At 40.3% G+C, this 26,712-nt stretch overlaps 1 protein-coding gene across 1 annotated transcript in view; it reads left to right on the plus strand.

The window, feature by feature from the left end:
- The first annotated feature begins 14,512 nt into the window (after window positions 1-14,512).
- The window catches only part of cttnbp2 (cortactin binding protein 2), a 96,163-nt gene continuing 83,963 nt past the window's right edge, over window positions 14,513-26,712 (plus strand). The window contains 2 exon segments of the mRNA XM_030731460.1: window positions 14,513-14,756; window positions 26,490-26,597. Coding sequence (XP_030587320.1) covers window positions 14,628-14,756; window positions 26,490-26,597 — 237 coding nt within the window. The 5' untranslated portion in view covers window positions 14,513-14,627.

The raw sequence follows: 26,712 nt of genomic DNA on the forward strand, positions 1-26,712 counted from the left end.
CCTGTTTCATCTGGTTTTATCTTGTAAGTTCATTTGGCAACACTTGGTAGAAAAAAATACAGTGAAATTTATGTTTTTATCTTTGTTATGTCAGCACAATTTGTGGTTCTAGAACTGCATCAAATTAGTTTTTCTCAAGTATTCATATTTGGCCACTTAAGTTGGATGGTTTGTTAGCTGTAGTTATGTAGCACCAAATGACCACAACAGTCCATTCATGGCACTTTGTATTGTAAGGTAAACACCACACAATAATACAGAGAAAACTCGACAAAATGACCCCCTGTGAGAAAAATCTTCCTTTTGTACATCAACATTTTACCTGGTAAAATAAAGGTTTAAAAAGATTTTTAAAAAAATAAGTAAACTGATATATGGATAATTCTTTATTTTTAAATGAGTTTAATTACCCTCATAGAAACTTTAATCCAATTGCTGCTTCTCTTGGGAAACCACATTATGGGAACGAGCATGTTGTTTCAAGGTAAAGCAATCTTATCGCTTGCAACAGGTGCATTTATATCTCAGATCATTTACAGGAAATGTTTACAGAGCTGCACAGAAACACTGACCTAACTTTCCATTCAGTGTGTATGGTGTGAGTGTCAACTCATAACTTTTGCTTACCTGAGGTTTTGGCCTGACATAAACTCTGGTTCCTTTGCTTCTATCACATCTGAAGACAACTATCCCAGCTGTCATAGGGCGAGAGGCAGAGAACACCCCTGTACAGGTCGCCCATCTGTCACAGGGTAACACAGAGTGACAGACAACCATTCACACTCACATTCACACCTGTGGGCAATTTAGAATCACTAATTAACCTAACCCCAGTAACTGTGTGTCTTTGAGCTGTGGGAGGAAACTCACACAGACATGGGGAGAACATGCAAACTCCACACAGGCAACAGTGCTAACCACCACACCACCGTGCTGCCACAACAGTAATTCAACTACTTATTACAACCAAGGTATGCAAAGAAGATATGAAGACTATCTATGAAGAATTAAGTGTTTATTGCATGGTCTTTAATTTGCAATATAAAGTTCCTTGAAGCAACTGCTTATTGTGATTTGGTGCTTTATAAATAAAATAGAATTGAACCAAATTGAATTGAACACGCAAAAAAGGAGTAGAGTCCACACACCAGAGGTAGCTCCTAAGCAACTTTAATGAAGATCACCACACACGTGACACACAACTGCCCTTCATCAGACAGAGATGGTGTGAGGGATATTTTTTTGACACACTCTGTGTCGCGCAGTACTAACTGAGCATTGTTTCAACACCACAGCCTACCTGAGTATTGTTGCTGACCATATCCATCCCTTTATGATGACAGTACACTCGTCTTCTGAGGACTGCTTCCAGTAGGGTAACAAACCATATCACAAAACTCAAATAATCTCAAAATGGTTTCATGGATAGAAAAATTAGTTCACTGTACTCAAATGACTTTCACAGCCACTGGATCTCAATCCAGTAGAGCACCTTTGAGTGCTTTGTGGTGGAACAGGAGACTTGCATCATGGATGCACAGCTGACAAATCTGCAGCACTTGCGAGATGCTATCATGTTAATATGGACCAGAATCTCAGAGAAATGTTTCCAGTACCTTCTTGAGTCTGTGCCATGAAGAATTAGGGTACTTCTGAAGACAACAGGAGGTCCAACCCAGTACTTGCAAGTTATACCTAAACAGTCATGGATTAAGCATGGTCCTAGACTAAAAGGAAAAGGTCAATGAAGACCACAATAGGAAAAAGTATTTAGTCCAGGATTAGACATAATCCCTGTATGAGAAACTGGGCCAAAGTGTTCAGTGGGTGTATATGATGATTTGGTGATATGGTGATATGATGTTATAAGATTTGTTTTTAGTCTTTATTTGACAAGGCAGTGCAGAGAGTAGGCAGGACAGTGGGGGGAATGCCGAGTGGGAAATTGGCTGAGGTGGCGTCAAACCCAGGACCCTGCATCAAGAACTCTGTGATATCTTATAGACCTCACAGTACCACATTATCCTAACAGAGCACTTTGCCCCCAGACTGCAGGCTTTCTTCAGGCTTACTTATGAGTTTCTATCAGTAGAATGGGAGGCAGAGTCTTCAGCTGTCAGGGCCCTCTCCCAGTTTGGATTCTGGAGACAGGCACCCACAACATGCTCTAATCTCTGTAATAAAATGTTATGGTCAACAGTATTAAAAGCTGCACTGAGGTCTAAGAGGACAAGCACAGACATGGGTCCACTGTCAGAGGCCACTCTATATGAAAGTTTCATATTATTTCTCACAAATGATGTTTCATAATGAAACATTAAAATGTGTTGTCCAATGCTAAAGCAGCCGATAAAAACACTAGTGATAATATCTCCATATATTTTGCTCTGTTTTCCTGCAGGTGACCATGATGCACCACGACTGAACCAGGACTGGAGTAAATTTGTAATAACTCAGTTACAAAAGGGCAGGAAACATGGCTCTCAGCAGCAGAAACGGAGTTTCTATGGACTCAATTACTTCAGATGAACTGGTCTCTCTTTTATTGGGCTTGTCAGAGTCTTGTCCAGCATCCAGCATGGTTATGGATAGAGGATCGGCCACACCTTCCCCACCTCCTTCCTCTTTCAGGAGGAAACTGGGCACTAGAAATCCCTGAGCCTGCAGATCCAGGGCTCAAGAGCCCAGAGCCATTTGAATGTCTTGAGCCAGCTTATCCTGAACTTTCTGAGCCTGAGCCAGAGGGTCTTGTGTCACCTGAGCCCGGTTCTCAAGCTCCAGCATCCAGACCAGACTTCCACTGGCCATCCTCACTGCCTCCAGATGGACTCTGCTACCTTTGCTGTCACGCACCTGCCAAACTTCTGGAGGGACTCCACCTTCTTCACCATCAATATCTTCCTTCCCAGTCTTACAAGAAGCCCCGCCTTCACTGCCAGGCATTTAATCTACAAATTTAATTTGTAGATTAAATTATTACATTTAATCTACAATCACAAAAATCAGTGGATGAGATTGTGTGTACCTCTAAGATCATTTTACATGTTGCAATGTCTGTCACCTTCTAATGGTTAATTCGAGTTCTTGTAAACCACTTCTTGACTTTCAACTAGATAAATGTTCTGGAACTAAGTCTATATAATATTTGGTTCATAAGCTTCATTTTCCAATTAGGAATTACATTCTGATTTAGTGTATTCAGTTGTGTTGTATGTCTTTGGACTGTGGTAAAAACTGGAGTACCCAGAGGAAAACTCCTCACAGAAAGCTCTGATGCTAAAAATCCCCCCCCCCCAGCTTTCCTTCTGTGACCACTGTGCTGCCTTCTTTAACAGCCCTGTTCCCAAAAAGTTGGAAAGCCCACTGAGCTGAATGATTGCAAATTGTTACACATGAAAAAGTTTTTTTTTTTAAATCCCTTGATACCTTTAGCAGAATTAGAAGGAAAAAAGCACTTTCCAGTTATGACATTATATACCATTTAGAGTATAGAGGAGCTTGTATGGGCTTTGAATCCTACTTATCATCCAGCAGGGGGTGACACATTCACACAGTATTGAGTTGCAGAGCCCCGATGCCGTAACAGCTTCTGAAACCAGCAGTGAAGAAGACTGCCCTGATGTTTTAGTACCAGTTTGACCCTTTACTTTAAAGCACCAGTAGTAACACTTCTGTTAAAAAAATGCTGTTGTTTTGTTTTCTCTTTCTTTTTTGTATTGTATTTATTTTGTATGTTAAAAAATGGGCAATAAACATACTTACAATGGAGTCCTTTTTCTGTCAAGATTAATTTATATGGCCTAAATGCAATTAAATTTTTATTGTTTATGCAAATGCATTTTAATGTTCTGCCCCCTTGCTTCTAAAGAACTTGTTTTGGGAGCAGATGCGCAAACACAGAGAATCAAGAATCAAAAAAACTGAAGGGAAAAACTGAATTTTTGTAAAGAAAAAAAATGTTTCTCATCTGCTAGTGGTAACATCAGTGCACAATTTACAAAATACAGTTTTGTCTGGACTCAATTATGGTTTATCTGCAGCTTCCCTCTCCACCTTGAAGCTGCTTATCACAGGTGATCCTTTTCTCATTCGTCATTGTGTCTCAAAGGTGGAATGGTCCTCTCAGCAATTAGAAGGGAGCAGCACTGCATGTTGTTTATTTAAAAGGCCCTACTTTAAAAATTGCCCATTACCTGTGCTGTCTTATAATATTTAACCACAGTACTTATAATGTCTGGACATTTTAACATTAGCTGTACCTCTTTCATAAATGACATTTTCAAATGTATATTTCTGCAGGCTTCACTTTAATTCAATCACTTTTACATGTGTATTTCTTAATTTGTCAATGTGTACAGTGTGTCTTTATATTGTGTGTCTGTATTGTTGTTCGTGTTTTTTGTATGTAAGTCTCCAGATATGAGTGAACTTATTATTATGGGGTGGCTGTGGCTCAGGAGGTAGAGCAGCTCATCTACTAATTGGAAGGTTGGTGGTTTGATTCCTGGCTGCTCCGGTCTGCGTGCCACAGTATCCTTGGGTAAGATACTGAACCCCAAGTTGCTCTCTGATGTATGAATGTGTGTGAATGTTAGGTAGAAAGCACTTAGCTGTAGAAGGAAGTGCTTGTATGAATGGGTAAATGACTGTATAAGAACCAGTCCATTTGCCAGAGAGGCCAGTTCTAAAACCAAAAGGTGGAGAGTCCCAGGTGTTTAAACCCTAAATTGATAGTGGTCACTGACCCACTATTAATCATGTGTGTCATCAAATGAGCCAGGGTGTGGTAGCTGCAGTACACTCTTAGAGGGGTTCAGTAAAAGTCCACTTCTGTTTCTACATCTAGAACCTACACAAATGTACCCTTTGGGGCCATTTAATGGACCTCAAAGTAACTATGCGTACCTTTAAAAGGTAACGTATATGTAAAATTTACAATATTTAAACTAGAAGCACTCAGAGAGCGCAAACCTCCGCCAAGGCCAACCCCCTACCCCGCAATAGTGAAGAATTCTTAAAAAAATTCCTGGATCCAGATCGTGATTCGGATCACCGCTAAAATTTAATCCAAAGCCAAAATTCCTCTTGTCATTTCCAACCACTCCACAAAATTTCATCGAAATCCGTTCATAACTTTTGGAGTAATCCTGCTAACAAACAAACAGACAGACAGACAAACAAACCAACGCGACCGAAAACATAACCTCCTTGGCGGAGGTAAATATGTCCCAAACATCAGTCCAGCTAAAGAGTCTGTCCTTCATTAGTCAGATGATTCCAATTCACATTCAGTTTTATTTTATTCCATTTCAGCAGCTTCATACCCAGGAAAGTTCTTTGTCATAAACCAGTCTATCACATATCTGTGATGTCATGCTCTGCCATTCTTCACAAATGTTTTCCAGCTCCTCTTTGATGGAAGGATTTTATTAAAATCCTCCAAAGGCACTCTGTTGGATGGAAATCAACACTTATGTATTGGGTCAGGCTTCAGTTTTTACTTCTAGTGCAAGTGTTAGACTGCGTTTTACTCTCCTCCTGGAAAATTCTTCTGCCAAACTTACGTAGTATTTGGGGAGACTACAAATCATTGAGCCATTGTTAAATCCACACTCCTAACTAGCCCTGTCACCTCTGTGGTCATCCTAAGCCTAACATGCTAAAATACACTCATCCTGTCTCAAAAACTGTCTGTGTAATTTTTTTAATATTCTGTTTGAAGAGCCTCCAAAACAGTATTTTCCATTAATAAACCCCGTGCCAAGTCAGATTATTGGTCTTATGGCACCGTTGCAGCCACAGTTGCAACAGTGTCAGAGCTTAAGGTTGAGTAGCTATTGATGCACATGTACCATCTCCCATGTTTGCATCATTTTACCTTTTAGTGATAGTGCTCAGTCAGTTTTATTGCACACTGTAGCTCATTCTGTACAGTTCAGGGCAAACATCAGAGTACAGGCCCATCTTTTTTTAGTTGAAGATGTCTTTAAGGATGCTGCTCTTATAAGGGCGCTGTTCTTCTTCAGAATCAAATTTTCCTCTTTGGCTGGTTTTCCTGAGTGAATCCTTGAAACAAGAGTGAAAAAAACAGTGACTGAAGCCTTTCACTATTTAGCACAAGCACCTGCTCCATCCACTCATGAGCCATGGGCTAGAGATTAAACAGAGAGGGACCGTGTGAGGGAGAAAGTGAAGGGAAGACACAAGGTGAATGGAGAGGGAGACTCAGAGGGAGAAGAAAAACAGTTCAGTTCAGCTGGGATGGTGACTGAACAGAGGTCTGGTTCAGCTACTGGCAGCCCCTCAGGGACAATCAGACAGAGATGTGGCCTAGATCCCGGCGCTTCATGCCCACCACCTCCTCCTCCTATTTCCTCTCTCTGGCAGTAGAGTCACTATCTAGACCTTCCATGTCCTCTTTTTTAAAGCGGTGGCCAGGATATGGGATCGAGGGCTCGTTGTCTCACTCTTCTCGTTTTCTTTCCTGCCTGCCTGCTTGGCTGAGCCGTGCTTCAGAGCACACAGTGGTGGCCTGGCCTCTCAGTCCACTATGTCATGATCAACAAAAAGGGAGTCATTGTACTTACTGTGTTTTCTAACAATAAGCAAGTTAATATGAGCCATGTATTCCCACAGGATTGAAGGCAGGGATGGTGATGATCATCATTTACACTCGAGGCTGCTGTCCTGGCTTCTCATCCATGCACTCCCATCCTGTAATACACCTCTTGGACCTTGTTTGTGGGTCAAATTGACACATAAGTAATGAGGCTGTTGCTGTATCCAGCACACGGACAAAGCACTGAAATGCAGTCTCTTCCCCATTACATTTATTTTCTATATACTGTGCAGTTTTACATAAAATATGCAATAAATTTCCAAATGATGATGATTGTTGCAGCTTAAAGATTCACTTACTTAACCTTCAATATGACATGACATGTGAATCATAATCAGACAGCAGACGTAACAGTTTTTAGTCATAAAAGCACAAAACGCTATATGCTGCATTAACCATAATGTAGCAATAAGCATAACTGCATTTCAGGTTCAGTGGTTTCAGTGTGTGAGGCAGAAATTATGTTCTCAATGCTGGAAAAGCTTCCCCAAAACTATAAAAGACCAACAACACCAGTACAGTTAGAGGGAAGCTGACACAGTTGAAATGCCTGTACAAGTACTTTTGACTATTTTAGGTACACTGTGGTATTAAAATGTGAATAAAAGAAAAAAAAAAAACATTAACAAATTTATTAAAAACTACATTGTACATTGTACATTACATTGATTTGTTCTGTTTTGGATATTTAAGAATTGTTAGAACAAGAAAGGATTTTTTCTTTTAGCCCCTTAAAATAGGACTAAATGCCTCCCCACCCCACTTTCTCCCCCAAGTAATAATCTGAACTTTGTTGAGTGGCATATTCATCATGTGAGTGAGACATTCTTGCATTATTGTTCACATGCTTTCATATGCTACTGATGTTACTCAGGTCCTAACATCATTACCGAAGCTGAACTGGAGGCAGGGTTATCCATAAACTCATATCAGTGGCTTCCCTTGTGATGGTGCAGGCCTCCCTTCCATAGTCCAGTCAGGCCAATTACAGTAAACATAATTAGCCAAGTCTGTCAGTGAGTCAGTGGTCTGTTAGATGCAATGAGCAAAGATGCTTGCAGGTGATCAAGTCTGCACACACAAAGACCTGGATTCTGAACAGCACCACTTAAAAAAAAACAAACTTGGAAATATGTGAGTAATAAAAAAAAAAACAAAAAACAAAAAAAAAACAGGCGTAGGAATTAATTATTACCAAGGGGAAAAATAGCTATGCTTAGTTTTTTTTTCTTTTCTTTTAGAAATATGGGTCCATTTTTATCCCTGCTGGTACAATCCACACAAATGTATCACCTAGAGCTAATACCTCATTATAACCGTTCATCTTTAGGTCCAAAAAAGGTACATGTTCACACCAGTTCTTCCATGTTTTAAGCTATAATCCCAGGAACTAATATTGTCAAATAACTATTAATTTTAAGCTCACATTTTAAGGTTTTACTGTGTGTAGTTAATATATTCTGACAAGTTTCATTCTGCCTCACATAGTGGAGGCATGGGGGTAGTTAGCACTATCACCACACAGTAAAAAGCTTCTGAGTTTGTATTTCCCTCAGGCCTTTGTTCTCCATGCTGCTTGTGGGTTTGCTTTGAATGGTCTGTTTTTCTTTCACAGTCCATTGACATAGGTGTGTGTGTGTGTGTATATATATATATATATATATATATATATATAAACTCAAAATTTTGAGTTAATAAGTCCCAAAAAATTTCTATTTTCTCAAATTTTCAAGAAAATAAGACAAAATTTTGAGTTACAAATCTCATAATTTCAAGTTAGTAACTTAAAATTTCAACTTATTAACTCGAAATCAGGAAGCTCCATGAACGTATGTCATTTCCTTGTTGCCCAGAAGCAGGAGGCTGAAGCCATCCAACATTTCAACATGAAAACATTGATTCATACCTTTTATGCAGCTCTTATTTGCTGTGTGTCAACGTCATTGTGCATTATCACAGTTTGCTGTGTCATCCATAAATGGAGGTAAATGCAGGTAAAAGCTCTATCATGCTGTGAGGGACCGAGCTGGTTAGACATGAGGATACTAGTAATTTTGGAAAAAGTGTAAAAGTCATATAATACAGGGCCCTTAAAAGTGGTAAAATAAATAGAACTAAACTCATGTCATAACAGCAAATTGACATGACAAAATGCCACCAAAATAACTGCATAGCAAAACTTATGTTGGAGTATGGTGACGTGAGGACCCAAATGCAGAAACAGACAAAGGCAGAGTATAAACAAAAAGCAAGCTGTTCATTTAGGCCGATATGAATCCATAGGTAACAAATGAAAACTGAATTAAACATGAGGATAACTAGGGCACTCGGAATACTATAGGAACACAAAGGCTGATTACAGAGTGAAGACAACAGTGCAACACAACAAATACAAGCAAACAGGCTTTAAATACACACAGATGCAAAGGGCAATCAGGGAGGAGTGGAAACACCAGGGAAACACACTTGAAATTAATCAGACAATGAGACGAGGGAAGTAAAACTTAATACAAAGTACAAGAGGCAAAAAACTACCAAAATAAAACAGGAAGTTAAAACTGTAACTAAATGGGGAACACAGATACATGCATCCAGTTAAAATAGGGAAATTACACAATAGGATTAAATGGGGAACACTACTGGTGCCAGAAATACTGGTCAGTTAAATGTACTATCATTATTTTATTAACAATGGCAACATTACCAGTTCAAATATGTTACAATGCCACCAGCCTGCCTGGGACGGCAGCCCTGGCAGACGGCTGTGCTTCCCTCCTCGCTGTGAAGGAAAGTTGTACAAGAGCAGAGGTGCAAAGCAAACAGATGACAGCCATGTGAACCAATGCTGTTCTGCATTTTTTTAATGAAAAAAAAAAAAAAGAGTGGCTATACATTGGCTTTGCCAAAATAATAGATTAGTTGACTAGTTTTGTTTTTGTTTTGTTTTTAACATCAAAACACAAGTCAATCAATTCAATTAATCACATGGCACTAATTCTCCTCTGATATCTGAGGAGAATGAACAGACTGCTTTGAGCTGATAGGAAGGCAACAGTAACTACTTGTTACAACCAAGGCATGCAGAAGAGCATCTCTGAGAGAACAGCACATGGGCCCATGAAGCAGATGGATTACAGCAGCGGAAGACAACAGCAGATGCCACTCCTGTCAGCTAAGAACAGGAAATTGAGGATACATTTCACATGTATCACTGCTGACCATGTCCATCCTTTTACGAACACAGTGTAGCCATCGTGTGATGACTGCTTCCAGCAGGACATGTCACAAGCCTCAAATCACCTCAGTCTGGTTTCTTGAATATGGCAGTTTATTGAACTTAAATGGCCTCCACAGTCACCAAATGACAAATAGCTTATTTTTAAAGCTGTTTGTTTGTTTTGGGTGTTTTGCACCAATATTCAATGGTCAAGGTCATAGCAACTAACTGCTGCTGCAGTTGCAGGTAAAGTGTTTTCAGAGACCAGTTTCTATTTACAACATCAGAAAAAAGTCACTTTTTTCTTTTAAAGCTTTTTCCCCTTCTGTGTCATCACTGTCACTGATGCACAAATTTTTTTTCTGAGAATAAGCAGAACTAACTGAAACTCACTGAATAAAAAAAGATAACCCTTGTCTCTTGATGGTCACAGCCAATAAATAAATAATATCTCCAGAGTGAACCCGTAATCAGTGGATGATGATGAGCTTCCGTTCAGAGGGGGAACGGATTATCTGCAGCAGCTCCATGACTGCTGATCTGCTTCAGACTTAAACATGAGTTTGAAATGGATGTGTCTGTGGGATCAAAGGAAAACACTTTTCAAAGCACTGTTGGGTGAATGGATCTCATTTTTATTGTTCTCAGCTGAATTTATACGATTTCAGCATCACCCATTCCTGCAAGAATGCTGAAAGAAGTTTCACCATTAACTGAAAGTGAGTTGGTCACAGAGTTCCACAGGGTTCTGTGCTGGGACCAATACTTCTTACATTATACATGCGTCCCTTAAATAATATTATTAGAAACCACTACATAGGTATTTTTTGCTATGCAGATGAAGCTGCAGCTCTGTAGTCAACACACAGTCAAGCCCTCAATGAAACCAGTGAATGTCAGTCATACAACATTTGACCTAAATGGAGAATTAATAACCTCATTCTGGATGACCAGGCTGGATCAGCATCAGTTAATCCTAAATGCCACATCTGGGAGCTGGGAGGACCCAGTCCTCTATCCTCTGTTTTTCTGGGATATACAGAATCAGAACTGAGAGATTTGAACTCCAAGCATCAACTTGCACAAGATTAACAGTGGGGCTTATGGTCTGAAATCCTTTGCTTTTTGGCTTCACTTTGGAGGACTTCTTGTGAAATAGTGTGACAGTGTGAGCGTTTTGTTGATGGCTGTGTATTTTAATAACCACTGAAAAAAAGTCCTGATCACCTGCTTATGGTCAGTTTTTTTTACTTAATTTTGTACCTACATTAGGCTATAGAAATGTTTGTAGGACAGAGGCAAATGTACACTGGCACTTGTCTGTGTCCAATGTGACTGAGAATAAGTGTTTTCTAAGTCTTGAGCAAGAAGTCATTAAAAGTGCAGCTCTCTAAAGAAAACAATTTAAAGCTTATTCAGTGCTGCAAAACACTCGTCATGCGAGTATTTTGAGGTTTTGATGGTTTATAAAGGGCAGAAGAGGATAAGGCACTCATCGTGATTCACTGTATTAATTTAGTGAATCAGTGCTCTGTGTTAAGGTACAGTTTTTAAGTAGCTGAGTTCTTTCCATTAATTCTCTTTTTCAGAAGGTAAAGTACTTTTACATTCACAGCTAAAGTTCCTGTGTAGATGCATGGGATCAGCTTATAAAATGTGCCCCATTGTTAATGACCTAACTAATAAAACATATAATTCCATCAGGCATCCATGGGATAAAGGGGTTCATTGGGTTGGGGGATGGGGCCTCTATGGATTCCTCTTGTTGCAATGCATCCCATGGATGAACAGTCTCAAGATGGACACTCCCAAGAGGTTCTTTCTCCGTGCTACAATTGGTCAGACATGTTTTGGAGGCACAGGGAGGGGACCTGTACAATGCTAGGGTGGTATCTTTAATGTTCTTATAGACTGCTCCATACTAATGTAGAAATTCTATCAACAATCAAAGGGATCACTGTAAATAGAAAGTTATTTTATGTGGAAGTACTGATGTACAGTACTTGTCTAACAGGTAACACAGTGGTGCAGTGGCTAACTGGTATTGTCTCCTCCTTCTGATCAACTAATGAGCAGTCCAGGGTGTGGCCCACCTCGCCTCTGTGTGTCAGCTGGGGTATGTTCCAGTGACCTCCAACCCTAAATTGAATGAGCAGATAAGAAAATGAATGAATGGCATTATCCATTCATTTTAAAATTGCTGAACTGCTACTTTCCCTTACATAAAAAATATGAATGTTTTCCACATCTGAAAAGAGACAGGGATTTAATAAGTCTGGCAATTCAGAAAGATGATTGTGTTGAGATTGAGATGATATAAGTGTCCTTGATGAAAGGATTTAATACATTTCAAAACAGCTTTAAAAATAATCCATCTTGCTCCTTGAATGTACTTTTTGTAATTACTCCGCAGATTTAAATAAATAAACTTTTATCACTCGTGAGATGGTTTTTGGAATTGTCCTATTTTTCTTTTAACTTTTGATATTTTGTTTTGTCCCCATTTAGTTGTTTTGTTCTCATCATTTCCTCGAGATGCGTTGCTGTTTTCTGGGCTGCTGTTGTAAATAAGAATGACCAAGTGGCAACCTCCAGAGCTGAATAATGAAGCCAACACACAAGTGCCAAAAATTGCAGTTTACTCTAGGTGCTCATTACCTGTTGGTCCCTTTTTAATTGTGTGGTAGAGCCCATCCAAGAAGTTTGTTTTTCACCTTTGGTGAGTGGAATTCAAGTATTTACTTAGTTTGTTACTTAGCACTAATTAGTCATTACACGTGTCTATGCATTAGTCCTGCACAGTTTATGGGTACAACTTGCTAACAAATCTTGCTCGCACTAACTGATAATTTATCACTCCACACTCTTGGTTTTTTGTTTTGTTTCTTCCATTTTTGGCCACAACAGCTTTTATCCATTGTCAAGAGAGACAGGAAATGGGGGAAAGACACGTGGGCAAATCGGCGACAGGACAGGACTTGAGCCCGCACCGCCCGCACCAGAATGTGGCATATGTATGTGGTCACCAGCTTCACCACTAAGCCACCTGGGTGCCCCACACTTTTGTTCAAGTCTCGAATCTTTGGCTCCAAAAGCAGCCAAAACGCTAAGGACGCTTCAAATTGTGGGAACTAGAACTAATGCGTGATGTGACTGTGGCTATGGGTCTATGTTAATTTGTTCACTCACTGCACCATCCTGTGGTACAAGGTGGTATTACATAAAGGGGCAGCCCTTTATTAACTTCAGTCGATATCTCTTCAACACAACACATAGATCTTGTGGAGATAAAGTCATAGTGGATTTAGTTAATTTCTAAGCTATTTTTAAACAATAGATCGTAGTAAATAGAATTTTTTTTAACAACATCTTTAAATGCATTTTTACAACATTTACGACAACAATTTGCTCCTCAACATTCAAAAGACCAAGGAGCTCATCGTGGACTTCAGGAGGAAAGTGAACACTCATCCATCCATCCACATCAACAGTGCAGCAGTGGAGTGTGTATCCAGCTTCAAATTCCTGGGGATCCACATCTCACAGGACCTCATCTGGATGACTAACTGCTCCAGCCTGGTCAAGCAGGCTTAGCAGTGACTGTTCTTCCTGAGGACTCTGAAGAAAAACCACATCTCTTCAGACATCCTGGTGAACTTCTAATGCTGCACCACTGAGAGCACCTGAACCAGCTGTGTTACAGTCTGGTATGGGACCTGCTTTGTCTATGACCAGAAAGCACTGCAGAATGTGTTGAAAACCACTGAGGGCATCATTGGAGCCTCACTTCCTGCCATTAAAGACATCTATAGGAAGCATTGCCTCAGGAAAGCATTAAACATCACAAGAGATTCCTCCCATCCAGCACATGGACTGTTTACCCCATGCCCTCTGGAAGGTGCTACAGGAGCCTCCAGACAAAACCGCTCAGATTTAGGAACAGCTTTTCCCCCCATAGCTGTCACCTTATTGAACTATGCCTCCCACCCACCAGCCTTCACACACATACACAAGCACACATACTCACCTACTCCCACCCTCCATCACCTCACTCACACATGCACTCACTTTACCCCCCTGGACTGAGTACATTATTGCACCACTGTGCACTATTGCGATTTCTGTATATATACTACTCATTCTGTCAACACTATAAATCATCTCATTTGCAACGCTGGACAAATTGTATAATCACTCATAATCTGCAACTGTACACATTGTAATTTCATTGTCATAGTCTGTACAATTAGTCATAACCTGTACAATCTGTATAAATAGTCATAATCTGTACATATATTCATGTAGATTATGTTATATAACCTTTGTACGTATTGTATCATATGCTCTTTTTTTATATCACTGCTTAAGCACTTCTGGTTTTAGATGCAGTCTGCATTTCGTTGCTTTGTACTTTGTGTACTTGTGACATATGCAATGACAATAAATTGAATCTAATCTAATCTAATTTTGCTGTTGCAAAAGTCCTTTGAGGTCCCTGAATCACAGTGGCCGACAAATGCTGTTGTCAATCAGGCTGTCAGAGAGCACCTCCTTTCCAGTTGGGAGCGCACCGGGTTCACATCTGGATTTTACGCGTAGCTCGGTCCACGCCTACAACACCACTGCCCACTCCCCCCTCCCAGCTGCAGCAACCCGCACACACTCAGTTTGGGGCTTTTAACGACGGAGACTAGTCGCCTTCTCCGTACACTTCAATTTATCAAATCTCGTTTCTCTTTACTTTTCCATGGCCGTGCGTGGTGTGATTTGCGTTCAGCAGTGCAATAGTTAATGAGTGCCGGATGCGCCCTCACTCCAGCAGACCGCTACAGTACGAAGATGGCGTCGGAGGGAGCCAGCGGAGAGCAGCCTTCTCCGGTACAAACACTGGCAACCGCCGTGCTGGGAAGCGTCGACACGGTAAGAAGCGAGGCTTTGGGAAAACGCGAAAGCTACACGTGTGTTTTTATCGGTGTGTTGCTGGAGCAGTCGCCCGGGAAAGGGCGAAATGTCGTGCGCATCTATTTTCGCACAGGCTCGTGAAGCAACAGCGGTGGCCAGCGCGAGCCTCGCGACAATGTCTGGAGAAAAAAAAACAAAAAAAATCAAGGGCTTCGTGTGTCTTTGGGCTGATGAATAACCCATAATTACTCTCAGTAGCCTCCATAAAAGCCAGAATAGTCTTGTTTTTCCTTCGCAGTGAATTCTTTTGTTCTCCTGTAGCGGCAGCTTTGAACAGGCATCCCTCAGTTGTAATATTATCGTGTGCTTGATGGAGGAAAGCGTCGGCGGCTGTACAGGTTGATTTACAGTATTACATTGCAGTAAATGAGTTAAGACGTAGAGACTTGGAGCAAGCTGTTCGGCTGGCCGCAGGAGGCTTAAACTGAGTATAGATGTATTAAATCTGGCGTGAGTCCCTCCATCCGCTAGAGGTGAAAACTGTTTATTTCATCTTAATATCTGAATTTGTGCTGCAAACAATGAACTCTTTGCGTGTGGAGCTAAATGTGGCATGAAAGTGGTTTATTTAAATTGTCAGTCCTACATGAATTCTCATAGGCTTCCATATATTCTGACTGTCAGACCAGAGTACTCAAGACTCAAGCTTTTTAAAGCACTCCTTTGTTGTCACTAGCTGGTTTTGGGTTTCACATGTGTACAAGCACCTAGGTATGAATTCTCCTAAGTACCCTTTCTCAGGTCCCAGCAGCTCAGCACCCCTCTGTGCAAATGGATCCGTCTGTTGCCCCATGAAACCTTCCCTTCCCTTTGCTTGTTCCATAATATAACCTGTCCGATTGCTGTTATGGACCTGAACACTTAGGCTGGATGGGCAGCGATACTCTTTACAGTTTGCCCTTGTTTCAACTTTGTTACACATGCAGCAAGTTTAGAGAAAAAAAAAACCCTCTTTGGATATGAGTTTGAAGAGGTGGGCCAGTGGATATGTGTGGAGTTGCTATAACAGAACAGTAGCCACGGTCCCTGAGGTGGGTGGGTGGTAGTGTGGGTGTTGAGGAGACTGTGGGAGAAGAGCTGTGGGGGTGAGTGGAGGGCAGAGCCAGTGAGAAGGAAGAGGAGGGGGTGTACGCCCTGTTCACCATACACCTTTCTAAATTGGTCTTAATTTCAGTGACTCAGCTGGCATAGCTGGGAGTACTGTGTCAGCCAGCCCCCACCCCCTCCTGAGCACGCTCAGTACTGCCTGGAAGCTGCTTTACATTTAGCGTTGAGGCGAACAGGTGCGGCAGAGACATGGGAGCTGGACGGACAGCCACCTCACCTCGCCAGTGCCAGCGCACTCACCCTTTTCCAGGTTCCAGGGGGCTTCCGTCTCCATGGTCTCCAACTCCCCCCTTCTCACCACCAGCACCATGCGTGCAGTGGTTAAATTAAGCACTTTGCTCTTTGCTCACCCCTGTCAGACTCTGTTGTTGGCGTGAGGAGGGGGAAGTTTCTCGTTTGTGTGGACTCTGAAGTAAGTGTGGTCCACAGAGGCTTCAGAGGTCACTGAAAGGCACTCTGCCTGTCACCTCCCACCCATTTAATACATGTTAGTGAGGCAGACAGCATGTCTAGAGCCTGAATTCTTTACATTAAACATAAAAAAACCTAAACAAACCTCTAATTAAGCCAGTGTGCATCACTTATGGAGGCAGTGTTGGGAAATTTTGCTTTTAAAAGAAACTTGTACCATTACAACACTGAAAAGTACAGCAGTGCCTCCAGAGAAAGGTAACTTGTTAGTGTAGAGTTCGTTTGTGTTAACAGATATACACCTTTGAACTTCCTTGTGGATGTTGTCCAGATGTTATTCTAATTTGGGCCTTTCTTTGAATGACTTGACTTCCTCACTGGATCGTGAATGGATGTTGGTTTCCTTCGCCAAATAACAAGCAGCAGTCTTGTTAGTTTCCTTTGGAGTGGCAGCTTTAGTTGAGCTTAACGCTAACTGCTGCTTTGGAACTGTCTTTCTCTTCCTAATCAGCCACCACTGTTGTGGAGATGCTGTACTTGCACTGCCGGTGTCCTTGTTAAAATTTGAAGTGGAGATCTTTGCAGTGGCCATACTCAGAATACTAGTAGGAGAGAAACATAAGCAAATGTGCCAGCTCTTTCCTTTCCTTTTTGAAAAAGTAACTGAATATCAAATTATTTCTACTGCAAAATTGTTGTATCACATTACCTGATACAACAAAAAAGGGAACCTGAGTATTTTGACCTTAGTTTGTAATGTGTTACCTTGAACACTGTTTGAAGTAGTATGGTCACAGTTCAGGAAGTTTGTGTATGTCTTTAAAATGGATAAGGTTGAGTTTTAATGGGTTAAGGAATTCCCATTTTCCCCATTTATTAAAAAACTTTCATTAAGCTCTGCTAATGTGTGCTTTGGTTTCAACCAATCATCAACCTCTGGGCCTAAAAAACGAAGCTAGTGTGTGACCATTTGTTTCTCAAATGGTGACTTGAGACTGGCTCCAAAAGCAAATCAGTCCACATAGATTGGCAATTTAATGTACCCAAATTTACAGCATTAAAAAGCATGTTTACAACCTAGAACAAAAATGGTTTTACCTCTTATGGATAGTTTCGCTCTTCATAACAACATAACAAGTTAGTAAGCTTTTTTTTTTTGTAACTTAGCAATAGAGGTGTGGGCTAATTGACAGAATTGTCCCAGTTAACCTCATCTTCAAATCTTACTTTTAATGTCTGGCAGAACTGTTGTGTAACAGCAGCCTGAGAGCGGTCATTGGTGTTTATGGGTGAAATGCTGCCATGTTGGATGAGTGCCATTAACATGAGTGGCTGTAATGTCACTGCTGAAGCTTCTTCCTGACAACAAAATTTCTGTGCTCTGATATGGGGGGGTTCAAATGACCCTGTAAACAAGTTGGAGAAGACTTCAGAAAGGATTAAACATTATATTTTTACAACTTATTAAGGGGGTCATTTCACTCAAATTACAGTACCAAAATACCTCTTCTCATGTTTTCCTTTGGTGGTATTCAGTCATAACAAAACCATTTGAACCAGGTAACCCTCATTAAAATACACAGAACTTTAAAATTTCAACCTTAGAGTGTTATTACCTCCACCAAGGAGGTTATGTTTATATTATGTTATTATGTTATTAACATAACACAGGACTTTTTCACTTGTGTGTGTGGGTTTTTTCATTTTTATATTTTCATGTTGTAAATTGAGGTCAGTGATGTTCCTTGGCCACTTAGGGTATACATTTCTCTTGACCAACAGTGGCAGTGCAGCCCTGCCTAGTCACAGGCAACTGCTTTACAGTACTTGGTGAAGCTGCTGTAGCAGGGCAATAATGTCCAATAAGAAAATGTGGCTAAACATTTATACTTTTCTTCAAAGATCTGAGTTCATTCAATGAACTGAAAATGTGTATGCACCCTAATACAGGTTGTGCTAGTCTATGGCATGGTACCTGATGGGCTGACTTCCATAAAAGAGCAAAGTTGACAGCTGCAAAAGAAAAGCAAGCACATTTTGAGTCACTATTCAGCCAACTTTGAATATATACTGACAGAGAAATTGTAAATATATAACAAGAAGTTAAAAAATAGCATTATAAGTGTTGTGGTATGCCTTGTTTTTTTCTTATACATGATTTCGTCAAAACTAAATAAATGACAAACATTGAATTACTGAATTCATTTTAGTAGTAATAAGATTTACAGTAGAAATAAACACTAAATATGAAATTTAAGTATAATAAAAATTGCTATAAATTCCTAAAATCACATGTTTCACTATTTCTAGCCTGGAAATGTCTATAAATGGGTTAGATTTCTCACTGGATGCCTGTATAGTGATATATAAAGTTGTGGCAACTTCCAATGTACTATTGACTCTTACTGTCCTATAGTTATAATAGGGTCCATCCATCCATCCATCCATCCAGCCAGCCATCCATCCATTCATTTTCTTCTGCTTATCCTTTTCAGGGTTGCGGGGTCTGGAGCGTATTCAAGCTGCCATAGGGTGAGAGGCAGGATACAATCTGGTGTGGTCACCAGTAGTATTGCTCACTAGAGACATCTGTTGCATGTCTAAAAATGGACTGTCCATCACTTGCGCTAGTGAACAGGGTGTATAATCAAATATGGTGCTGCAATTTTTATGCCACAATTTTCACTAATTTCTAGAAATCCAACACAAACAGCACTTATCTCAACATTTCAAACAACAATTGAACTATATAATGCATGGGTTTCAACTTACCACTGTTAGTTTTGATGTTATAACAATAAGTGTGGGAGTAGATAGGGGAGAAAAACCCAATTTCCTGAATTCTGGAAGAACACTGAAGTTTGAAATGCTCCAGGCCATTACTGATTGGTCAGATGCAATAATGTCACTATCTGTCTAATGAGCTGATCTTTGCTGATTGGCTGGAAGAAATCCACATGGTTCTACAACCTCATAGTGAGTCATGGGGAGGCCAACTTTGGTGGCCATTTAAGTTACCGCAGATGATTCCTCACTCAAACTAACACAGGTTGTTGCCTTGCAGACTCCTTTTTAGGTAAAAATAATAAGAAAACTCTTGTTTTGTCCCAGAGGTAAATGAGAAAATAAGTGTAATGGTCATTTTGATTCCCCCGTTTGGTGACATTTCCATGTGACATGCATGTATTGGCTGTCATGTCACACAGTTTTGTGCTTTCAGTAACAGGATCTGAGTATGTGAGAAACTTACAGGACTAAGCATTTTGCCAGCAGAGCACAGTTGAGGGGCGTTCGGAGCGAGCAGTTTCTTTCCCTTGTGGCTCCAAGTGAAATGACACAGGCCTTATTAAGTGGACCGGGGCTAACAGCAAGTCTGTGAATGCTGGCTAGGCTGCCCGTGCCCTTGGCACACAGCTCATGGCTCATGGAACAAATTTGTGTTCGCTTCCCTCACCTGCTCACTGTGCAGAAATTCCAGACTTAGAACCCTCCCAAGCTCTACAGCTTTCACCTCACAAAATTGACCATCCAAGGCCTCGTGACAGGAGTACCCCGGCTAAGGGCAGACACGCATCAAGGCTCCCTGACTCGGACAATTTTCTTGAGTGGTGAAAATGCTGCCGGGAAAAGGGGACTTGGATTGATTGGATATGAATGAATCAATCCCATGGAATCTCTCCTGCTTTCATTTCCAGGCTTGTCGTGATTATACCGGAATAAAAACATGCTTTGAATAAACTGAAACAAGATTGACACATCACTTTCCAGCTCCTTGTTCTGAGAAGAGAAAGGCTTCGCTCATGAATATGGACCTATCTTAAGAAAACTTTTCTGGCTGAGACATCAGGTTTTTAAGAAAAAGCTTTCAAAGAGAAGAGTGTTTATTCATGTTGCAATATTAGCTCTTTTCCAGTGGTTTGAACATGAACTTGATGACACACATCAATTAGTTAAACTGCAGGAATGTCTTAAAGACATTAAGGCCTGGATGACCTCTAATTTCCTGCTTCTAAATTCAGATAAAACTGAAATTCTTGTTCTCAGCCCCACAAATTTTAGAAACATGGTGTCTAACCAGATACTTACTCTGGATGGCATTACTTTGGCCTCCAGTAACACTGTGAGAAATCTTGGAGTCATTTTTGACCAGGATATGTCCTTCAATGCACATATTAAACAAATATGCAGGACCGCTTTTTTGCATTTGCGCAATATTTCTAAAATTAGAAACATCCTTTCTCAGAGTGATGCTGAAAAGCTCATTCATGCATTTATTACTTCTAGGGTGGACTATTGTAATTCATTATTATCAGGCTGTCCTAAAAGCTCCCTGAAAAGCCTTCAGCTGATCCAAAATGCTGCAGCTAGAGTACTGACAGGGACTAGAAAGAGAGAGCATATTTCTCCCATATTGGCTTCTCTTCATTGGCTCCCTGTTAAATCTAGAATAGAATTTAAAATCCTTCTCCTCACCTACAAGGTCTTGAATAATCAGGCCCCATCTTATCTCAAAGACCTCATAGTACCATATCACCCCAACAGAGCACTTCGCTCTCAGACTGCTGGCTTACTTGTGGTTCCTCGGATACTTAAGAGTAGAATGGGAGGCAGAGCCTTCAGCTTTCAGGCGCCTCTTCCGTGGAACCAGCTTCCAGCTTGGATTCGGGAGACAGACACCCTCTCTATTTTTAAGATTAGGCTTAAAACTTTCCTTTATGATAAAGCTTATAGTTAGGGCTGGATCAGGTGATCCTGAACCATCCCTTAGTTATGCTGCTATAGGCCTAGTCTGCTGGGGGGTTCACATAATGCACTGTTTCTCATTCACCTTATTTACTTTGTTTATACTCCACTCTGCATTTAATCATTAATTGATATTAATCTCTGGCTCTCTTCCACAGCATGTCTTTCTCTCCCCTCAGCCCAACCGGTCACAGCAGATGACTGCCCCTCCCTGAGCCTGGTTCTGCTGGAGGTTTCTTCCTGTTAAAAGGGAGTTTTTCCTTTCCACTGTCGCCAAGTGCTGCTCATAGGGGGTCGTTTTGACTGTTGGGTTTTCTCTGTATTATTGTAGGGTCTTTACCCACAATACAAAGCGCCTTGAGGCGACAGTTTGTTGTGATTTGGCGCTATATAAATAAAATTGAATTGAATTGAATTGAATTGAATTGAATTGAATTGAATTGAACTTTCCCTATTATAAACTCTGCCATTAGAGGACACATAGAAGTAGTACCTTGCTTAAATCTCAGATTCATATTACATGTAAGAGAGCTCTGTAGATATGTGGTCCCTTTAATGAAAGGGAAAAATGTTGGCTGAGGTTTCGAAGGAGGATAGTAAATTAAGTTTATTAAATGGCCATCTGACAACTGGACAGCTGAAGAATGAGCAGGCAGCAATCAATCTGATGTGCCCAAGACAATCTTGCTTTTCCCATTTATTGGTTTTACCGACCAAATAGCCTGGTGAAAAGCTTCCGTATTTTGGGAAAGCAGCTGGATGTGGTGATTTTAGCTCATTGTTGCAACAGTGGCCAACAAGGTAATTAGAATATTTTCTGTCTGTCTTGTCCCTTTTTTTTTTGTCTCCCTCATTTTTTTCTTTTTTTTTTTTTTTAGCTGTCCAACCAAGAATGCCAATCATTTTTTTCACTTGAGTTTGGCTTTAAATAAGGACAAAAACTTTAAAGGTTTTTTAACAAGACAATTTGAGATTTTGCTTTGAAATGCTGTCAGACCTGTTATGCTGTTTGGGGATGTGACTGGGAAACACTTGAAAATTTTCATCTTTCTCTTAAGAAAGGGTGATGAATAAGACTGATTCTTAGTATTATCCCCAAATAATTCTCTAAATCTCTAAATTTTGCATCTTTACACAAGAAAAGCCACATACTTCATTTTTCAGTTAGTTGCTGACATTTTCCTAGACCTAATGCCGGTACAAACTTAGATTTTTCAGTACACAACAGAACATATTTAATAAGGATAGGTGCTATAGAATGTGATACTCAAGTCAAAGCACCAATGCAGTGTTGCCTCAGACGTTTTCACGTGCACCTAACCCCTGAAACTTTCTATCGACAGCTGCATGTGAGAATCATTGCTTCCCGATGTGAAGCCTGTATGATGTCTGATTATAGTCATGTGCAAGTAGAGCAGGTAAATCATCTAGAAAATTCACAGTGAGCTACTGTAGGGCTAGCCTACTGCACACTCTACTCAAAGAGCATCTCCATGTAAACCAAATAGGTTTTTTCACTGTAGTGAGAACACATCTTAAGCATTAGCTTAAGCTCTCATGGATGATGTTTGCTGTGTGCTGTGTGACAAAGGCTAATTCTGGTCATTGTCCTGACCTGACTCACCCAATATTATGTTCATGTGTTAAGTGATGAAACACAAGTCCAAAAAACTTTATTATTAACAAAACATCAAAATAAAAAGTACTTCAAGAGTAGCTGTGTATAAAGGCTGCAACTGGTGATAACTGTCTTGATTCATCTACTGATTATTTTTCAAAATTCTCTACAAAGGTCTTGTTGTGTGAATCCAGAGTCCACAGATACCAAATTCACTAGCAGTCCTCACATTGCTTGTCATCAGCCTGCTTTACAGCCTACTTTCCAGTGTTACAAGCAAATCATTTTGATGCTTTAATGTGTCCTAACTGAGCCCCTTTTTATTGATTTTTAAATGCAAACTAAGTATATAATGCAACCTCTCTTAATATACTGATCATGAACCACAAACAAAATTGTACGCGTAAACCTGCCAACAAAAAAGATGATAATGGTAATAATGGAAATAGTTCACCCTAAAAGAGGCTGGTACGGTAGCTTTGAGGTGACAAACACATGAACAATATCAACAACAACAGCAACAGACATAGACACAATAATTCTGAAATCATAGCATTTTCTGTAATGCCATGATGGTTTTTCTGATGTTCTTATGTTTTCTGAAATGTTGTAGCATTTTTTTCATTTTGTTGTGCTTTGCACCTCAGGGGTGACACTGTAAATGCCATAAACAAAGTTCTAGATTTCTTAAATAGTTCTTCTATTTTTATAGCATAAACAACATGATTTAAAATCAGGCACAGTAAGAAGGTCAGAGAACAAGTGGACTATATCAAAAAAAGAGGTCGAGGCACAGCAATTTTAGAAATAGGCCGGAAAAGGCTTTTAATTGACATGAGAGCAAGCATGAAGTGCTGTGGTCGCTCTCAATTACAGTCATCTCCACCCATAGGCCCGGTAGTTGCTACTGACCAAATAGGTGCCTAATGACCTAGCCAAATGTAATTAGACCTTAATGGCTTGGAGATGGGACAGCTAGCTTGTTTTGAGAGCTGCATTTAATGAGATCAGTCGGAGACTGGGAGCAAGTGAAACATTAGTTGCACAAGCCAAAAAAAAGGTGATGCTACATGAAAGGGATTTCTGTTTTCCCTTTATACAAAGTTTTTGCATAATTTAATCACAATAATGTAACCATGTTCACCTTTTTCTGCCATCACCAGTAATGTAACAAAGAAGTCCGTTGTTGGTGTGGTCATATGAAGTTTTTATGGTTGAATCATTTCATTGAAAAAAATTCTCCACAATGCACCAATAGCACAAACAGGCTATATTTTATATATATATATATATATATATATATATATATATATATATATATATATATATATATATATATATATATATATATATATATATATATATAAGCAGCAGTGAGGCCTAGCAGAAAGCTATCAGCTACAACTCCCTGTTACAGGACACCTGTCAACCAAAGCGGCCACACCTCTGATTGTAAGCCTTACCTGTGTTATTAAAAAAAAAAAAAAATCAATCTACATTGGGTACGAAAGGTCAAATATCCATCAAGGCCCAAAATATTTCTTGTCCCAGGCTGTAAACATGTAAGTTTCATAGGTAAGTTTGGCACTTTAACATAGATCTCTCCAGAGATTCATTTGCTTTTGAAGTCTTTTTTGAAGTTTTGAATTAATTCTGATAAAACTTTGTAGGACCTGAGATACTTGAACTCCTCCACTTGGGGCAAGAACTCATCCCTGAGCCGGAGAGGGCACGCCACCCTTTTCCAGCAGGAGTGGGAGATTGACAAACGGATGCTTCTGCAGTGATGTGTACGCTGCACCCGTCTGTCATGGTGAAGAGGGAGCTTAGTGTAAAAGCGAAGCTCTCGATTTACTGGTCGATCTACTTTCCTACCCTCACCTATGGTCAAGAGCTTTGGGTAGTGACTGAAAGAATAAGATCGCGAATACAAGCGGCAGAAGTGAGTTTCCTTCGAAGGGTGGCTGGCCTCTCCCGTAGAGATAAGGTGAGAAGTGCAGCCATCCGGGAGGGGCTCAGAGTAGAGCCGCTGCTCCTCCACATCGAAAGGAGCCAGTTGAGGTGGCTCGGGCATCTGACTATGATGCCTCCTGGCCGCCTCTTGGGTGAGGTGTTCCGGGCATGTCCCACCGGGAGGAGGCCACGTGGTAGACCCAGGACACGCTGGGGAGATTATATCTCTCGGCTGGGCTGGGAACGCCTTGGGGTCCCTCCGGATGAGGTGGAGGAGGTGGCTGGGGAGAGGGAAGCCTGGGCTTCTCTGTTTAGGCTCCTGCCCCCGCGACCCGGTCCTGGATAAGGGGAGGAGAATGGCTGAATGGATGGAAAACTTTGTAGGAGTTTAGAGTGGCAACAATCCATTAACAATCCATTAAAATTTGGTTTACATCCACCAAGGTCAACTTAATGATTTATTGTTGAAAATTAACAAAAAGCCTTATAACTTAGAAACTATGATTCTTATAATTGTGGTGTGTATTGTCAACATATAGAAAGTACCATATAAAGTACCGTATATTTAAAAAATGTCACCATGTACATGGACTTCCTCCCACAGTCCAAAGACATGCACTTGGTGATTCAACTCCAACAGACTGGCGACCTGTCCATGCTTTTTGCTCTGTGGCAGCTGGAATTGGCTCCAACCCCCCTGCAACCCTGAATTGTATAAGTGGAAGAAAATGAATGGGTCTCACATTTGACTTCTGACCTCTCTTTGACCTTCAAATCAATAAATTGAATCTAAAGTGATAATAATGCTATATAAAGCTATTTAAAACTATTTTTCCTACTGCCGTCTTTGTATTGTCAACATATAGACATATAGAGAGTCATATGTGGGGATTCTAAATATCATATTACTTTGGACCTCTGACTTCTTCTCCAAGGTCAGATAAGGTAAAATTTCCCATAAAATGTCTTTTATTTTTAAAACTATGCTTCAAATTCTTCTGCCTTTGTATTGGCAACATTTAGGAAATGATACTGGTATATGGGGATTCTAAATATCACATTATAGTTTGCATCCAAATAACATGTCACATTTGACCTCTGACCTCATTTTCACATCATACTTAAAGAAAGAAAAAGAGAATGAGCTGCCTAGTTAGTTAGAAATATACTGTAGCAGAATGTTATATAAGCTCAAATTATTCATGTGCAGTTATTTACAGATCAGTACCTATTATCCATCACCTACTCCTACATGGTATTTGTGTAATCAAAATAAACATCTGTCATGCTACCCTTATCTGATTTTTACTGCACTTCAAACTTCTTAAAATACATTTAAAAGAGAAAACAAATATATACAAAATACAATGCTATTCCCTTTAAAGTAAATACTGCCCAGAGACTGAGCAGCCCTCTTGGAGGTTTGTTCTCTCTGTTGCTACATGAGAACAATGCTAGCAAGGCTATGTTGCTGGTGTAGCCTGGAAGTGGGAAATAAACTCCCATGTGTGTGTGTCTGTCTTTCTCTATTCTGTGTGTGTGTGTGTGTGTGTGTGTGTGTGTGTGTGTGTGTGTGTGTGTAGCTGCTCCTGCATTGATGTTATAATAACTCTGTAGTAACTCTGCAATGGAATAATGGAACCCCGCCTGCCAGCCCAATTCTGATTGGTCTGCTTTTTTTTTCTTTTTCAGTTTAAGTCTACTTAAAGGAATTCTACTGGAGATGTTTCTAAATTCAATGAGTAATCATGTTTAATAATCACGAGCCCAGTACTGACCAAAATAAGGTTTTGCCACAATCAAGCAGCCGCAATTAATTGCTTGATTGATTGATTGATTGCTTGTTGTGTTTGTCACAGAAATGTGAGTTCAACATGGATAACTTGAGCAAACCGGAGCTGCTCACCCTGCTGAGTATCATGGAGGGAGAGCTGGAAGCCCGAGACCTGGTCATAGAAGCCTTGAGGGTGAGTACAAACAACACATACATAATACGCTTACTGTCTGTGCCATTGTTGGGGTAATTTGAAGCTACTGCAGCAGACTGCCTTTGTTAGAGGTTTTTAAATGAGATGATTAGCT

Source organism: Archocentrus centrarchus, chromosome 6, assembly GCF_007364275.1.
Source record: "Archocentrus centrarchus isolate MPI-CPG fArcCen1 chromosome 6, fArcCen1, whole genome shotgun sequence".
Classification (NCBI taxonomy): domain Eukaryota; kingdom Metazoa; phylum Chordata; class Actinopteri; order Cichliformes; family Cichlidae; genus Archocentrus; species Archocentrus centrarchus.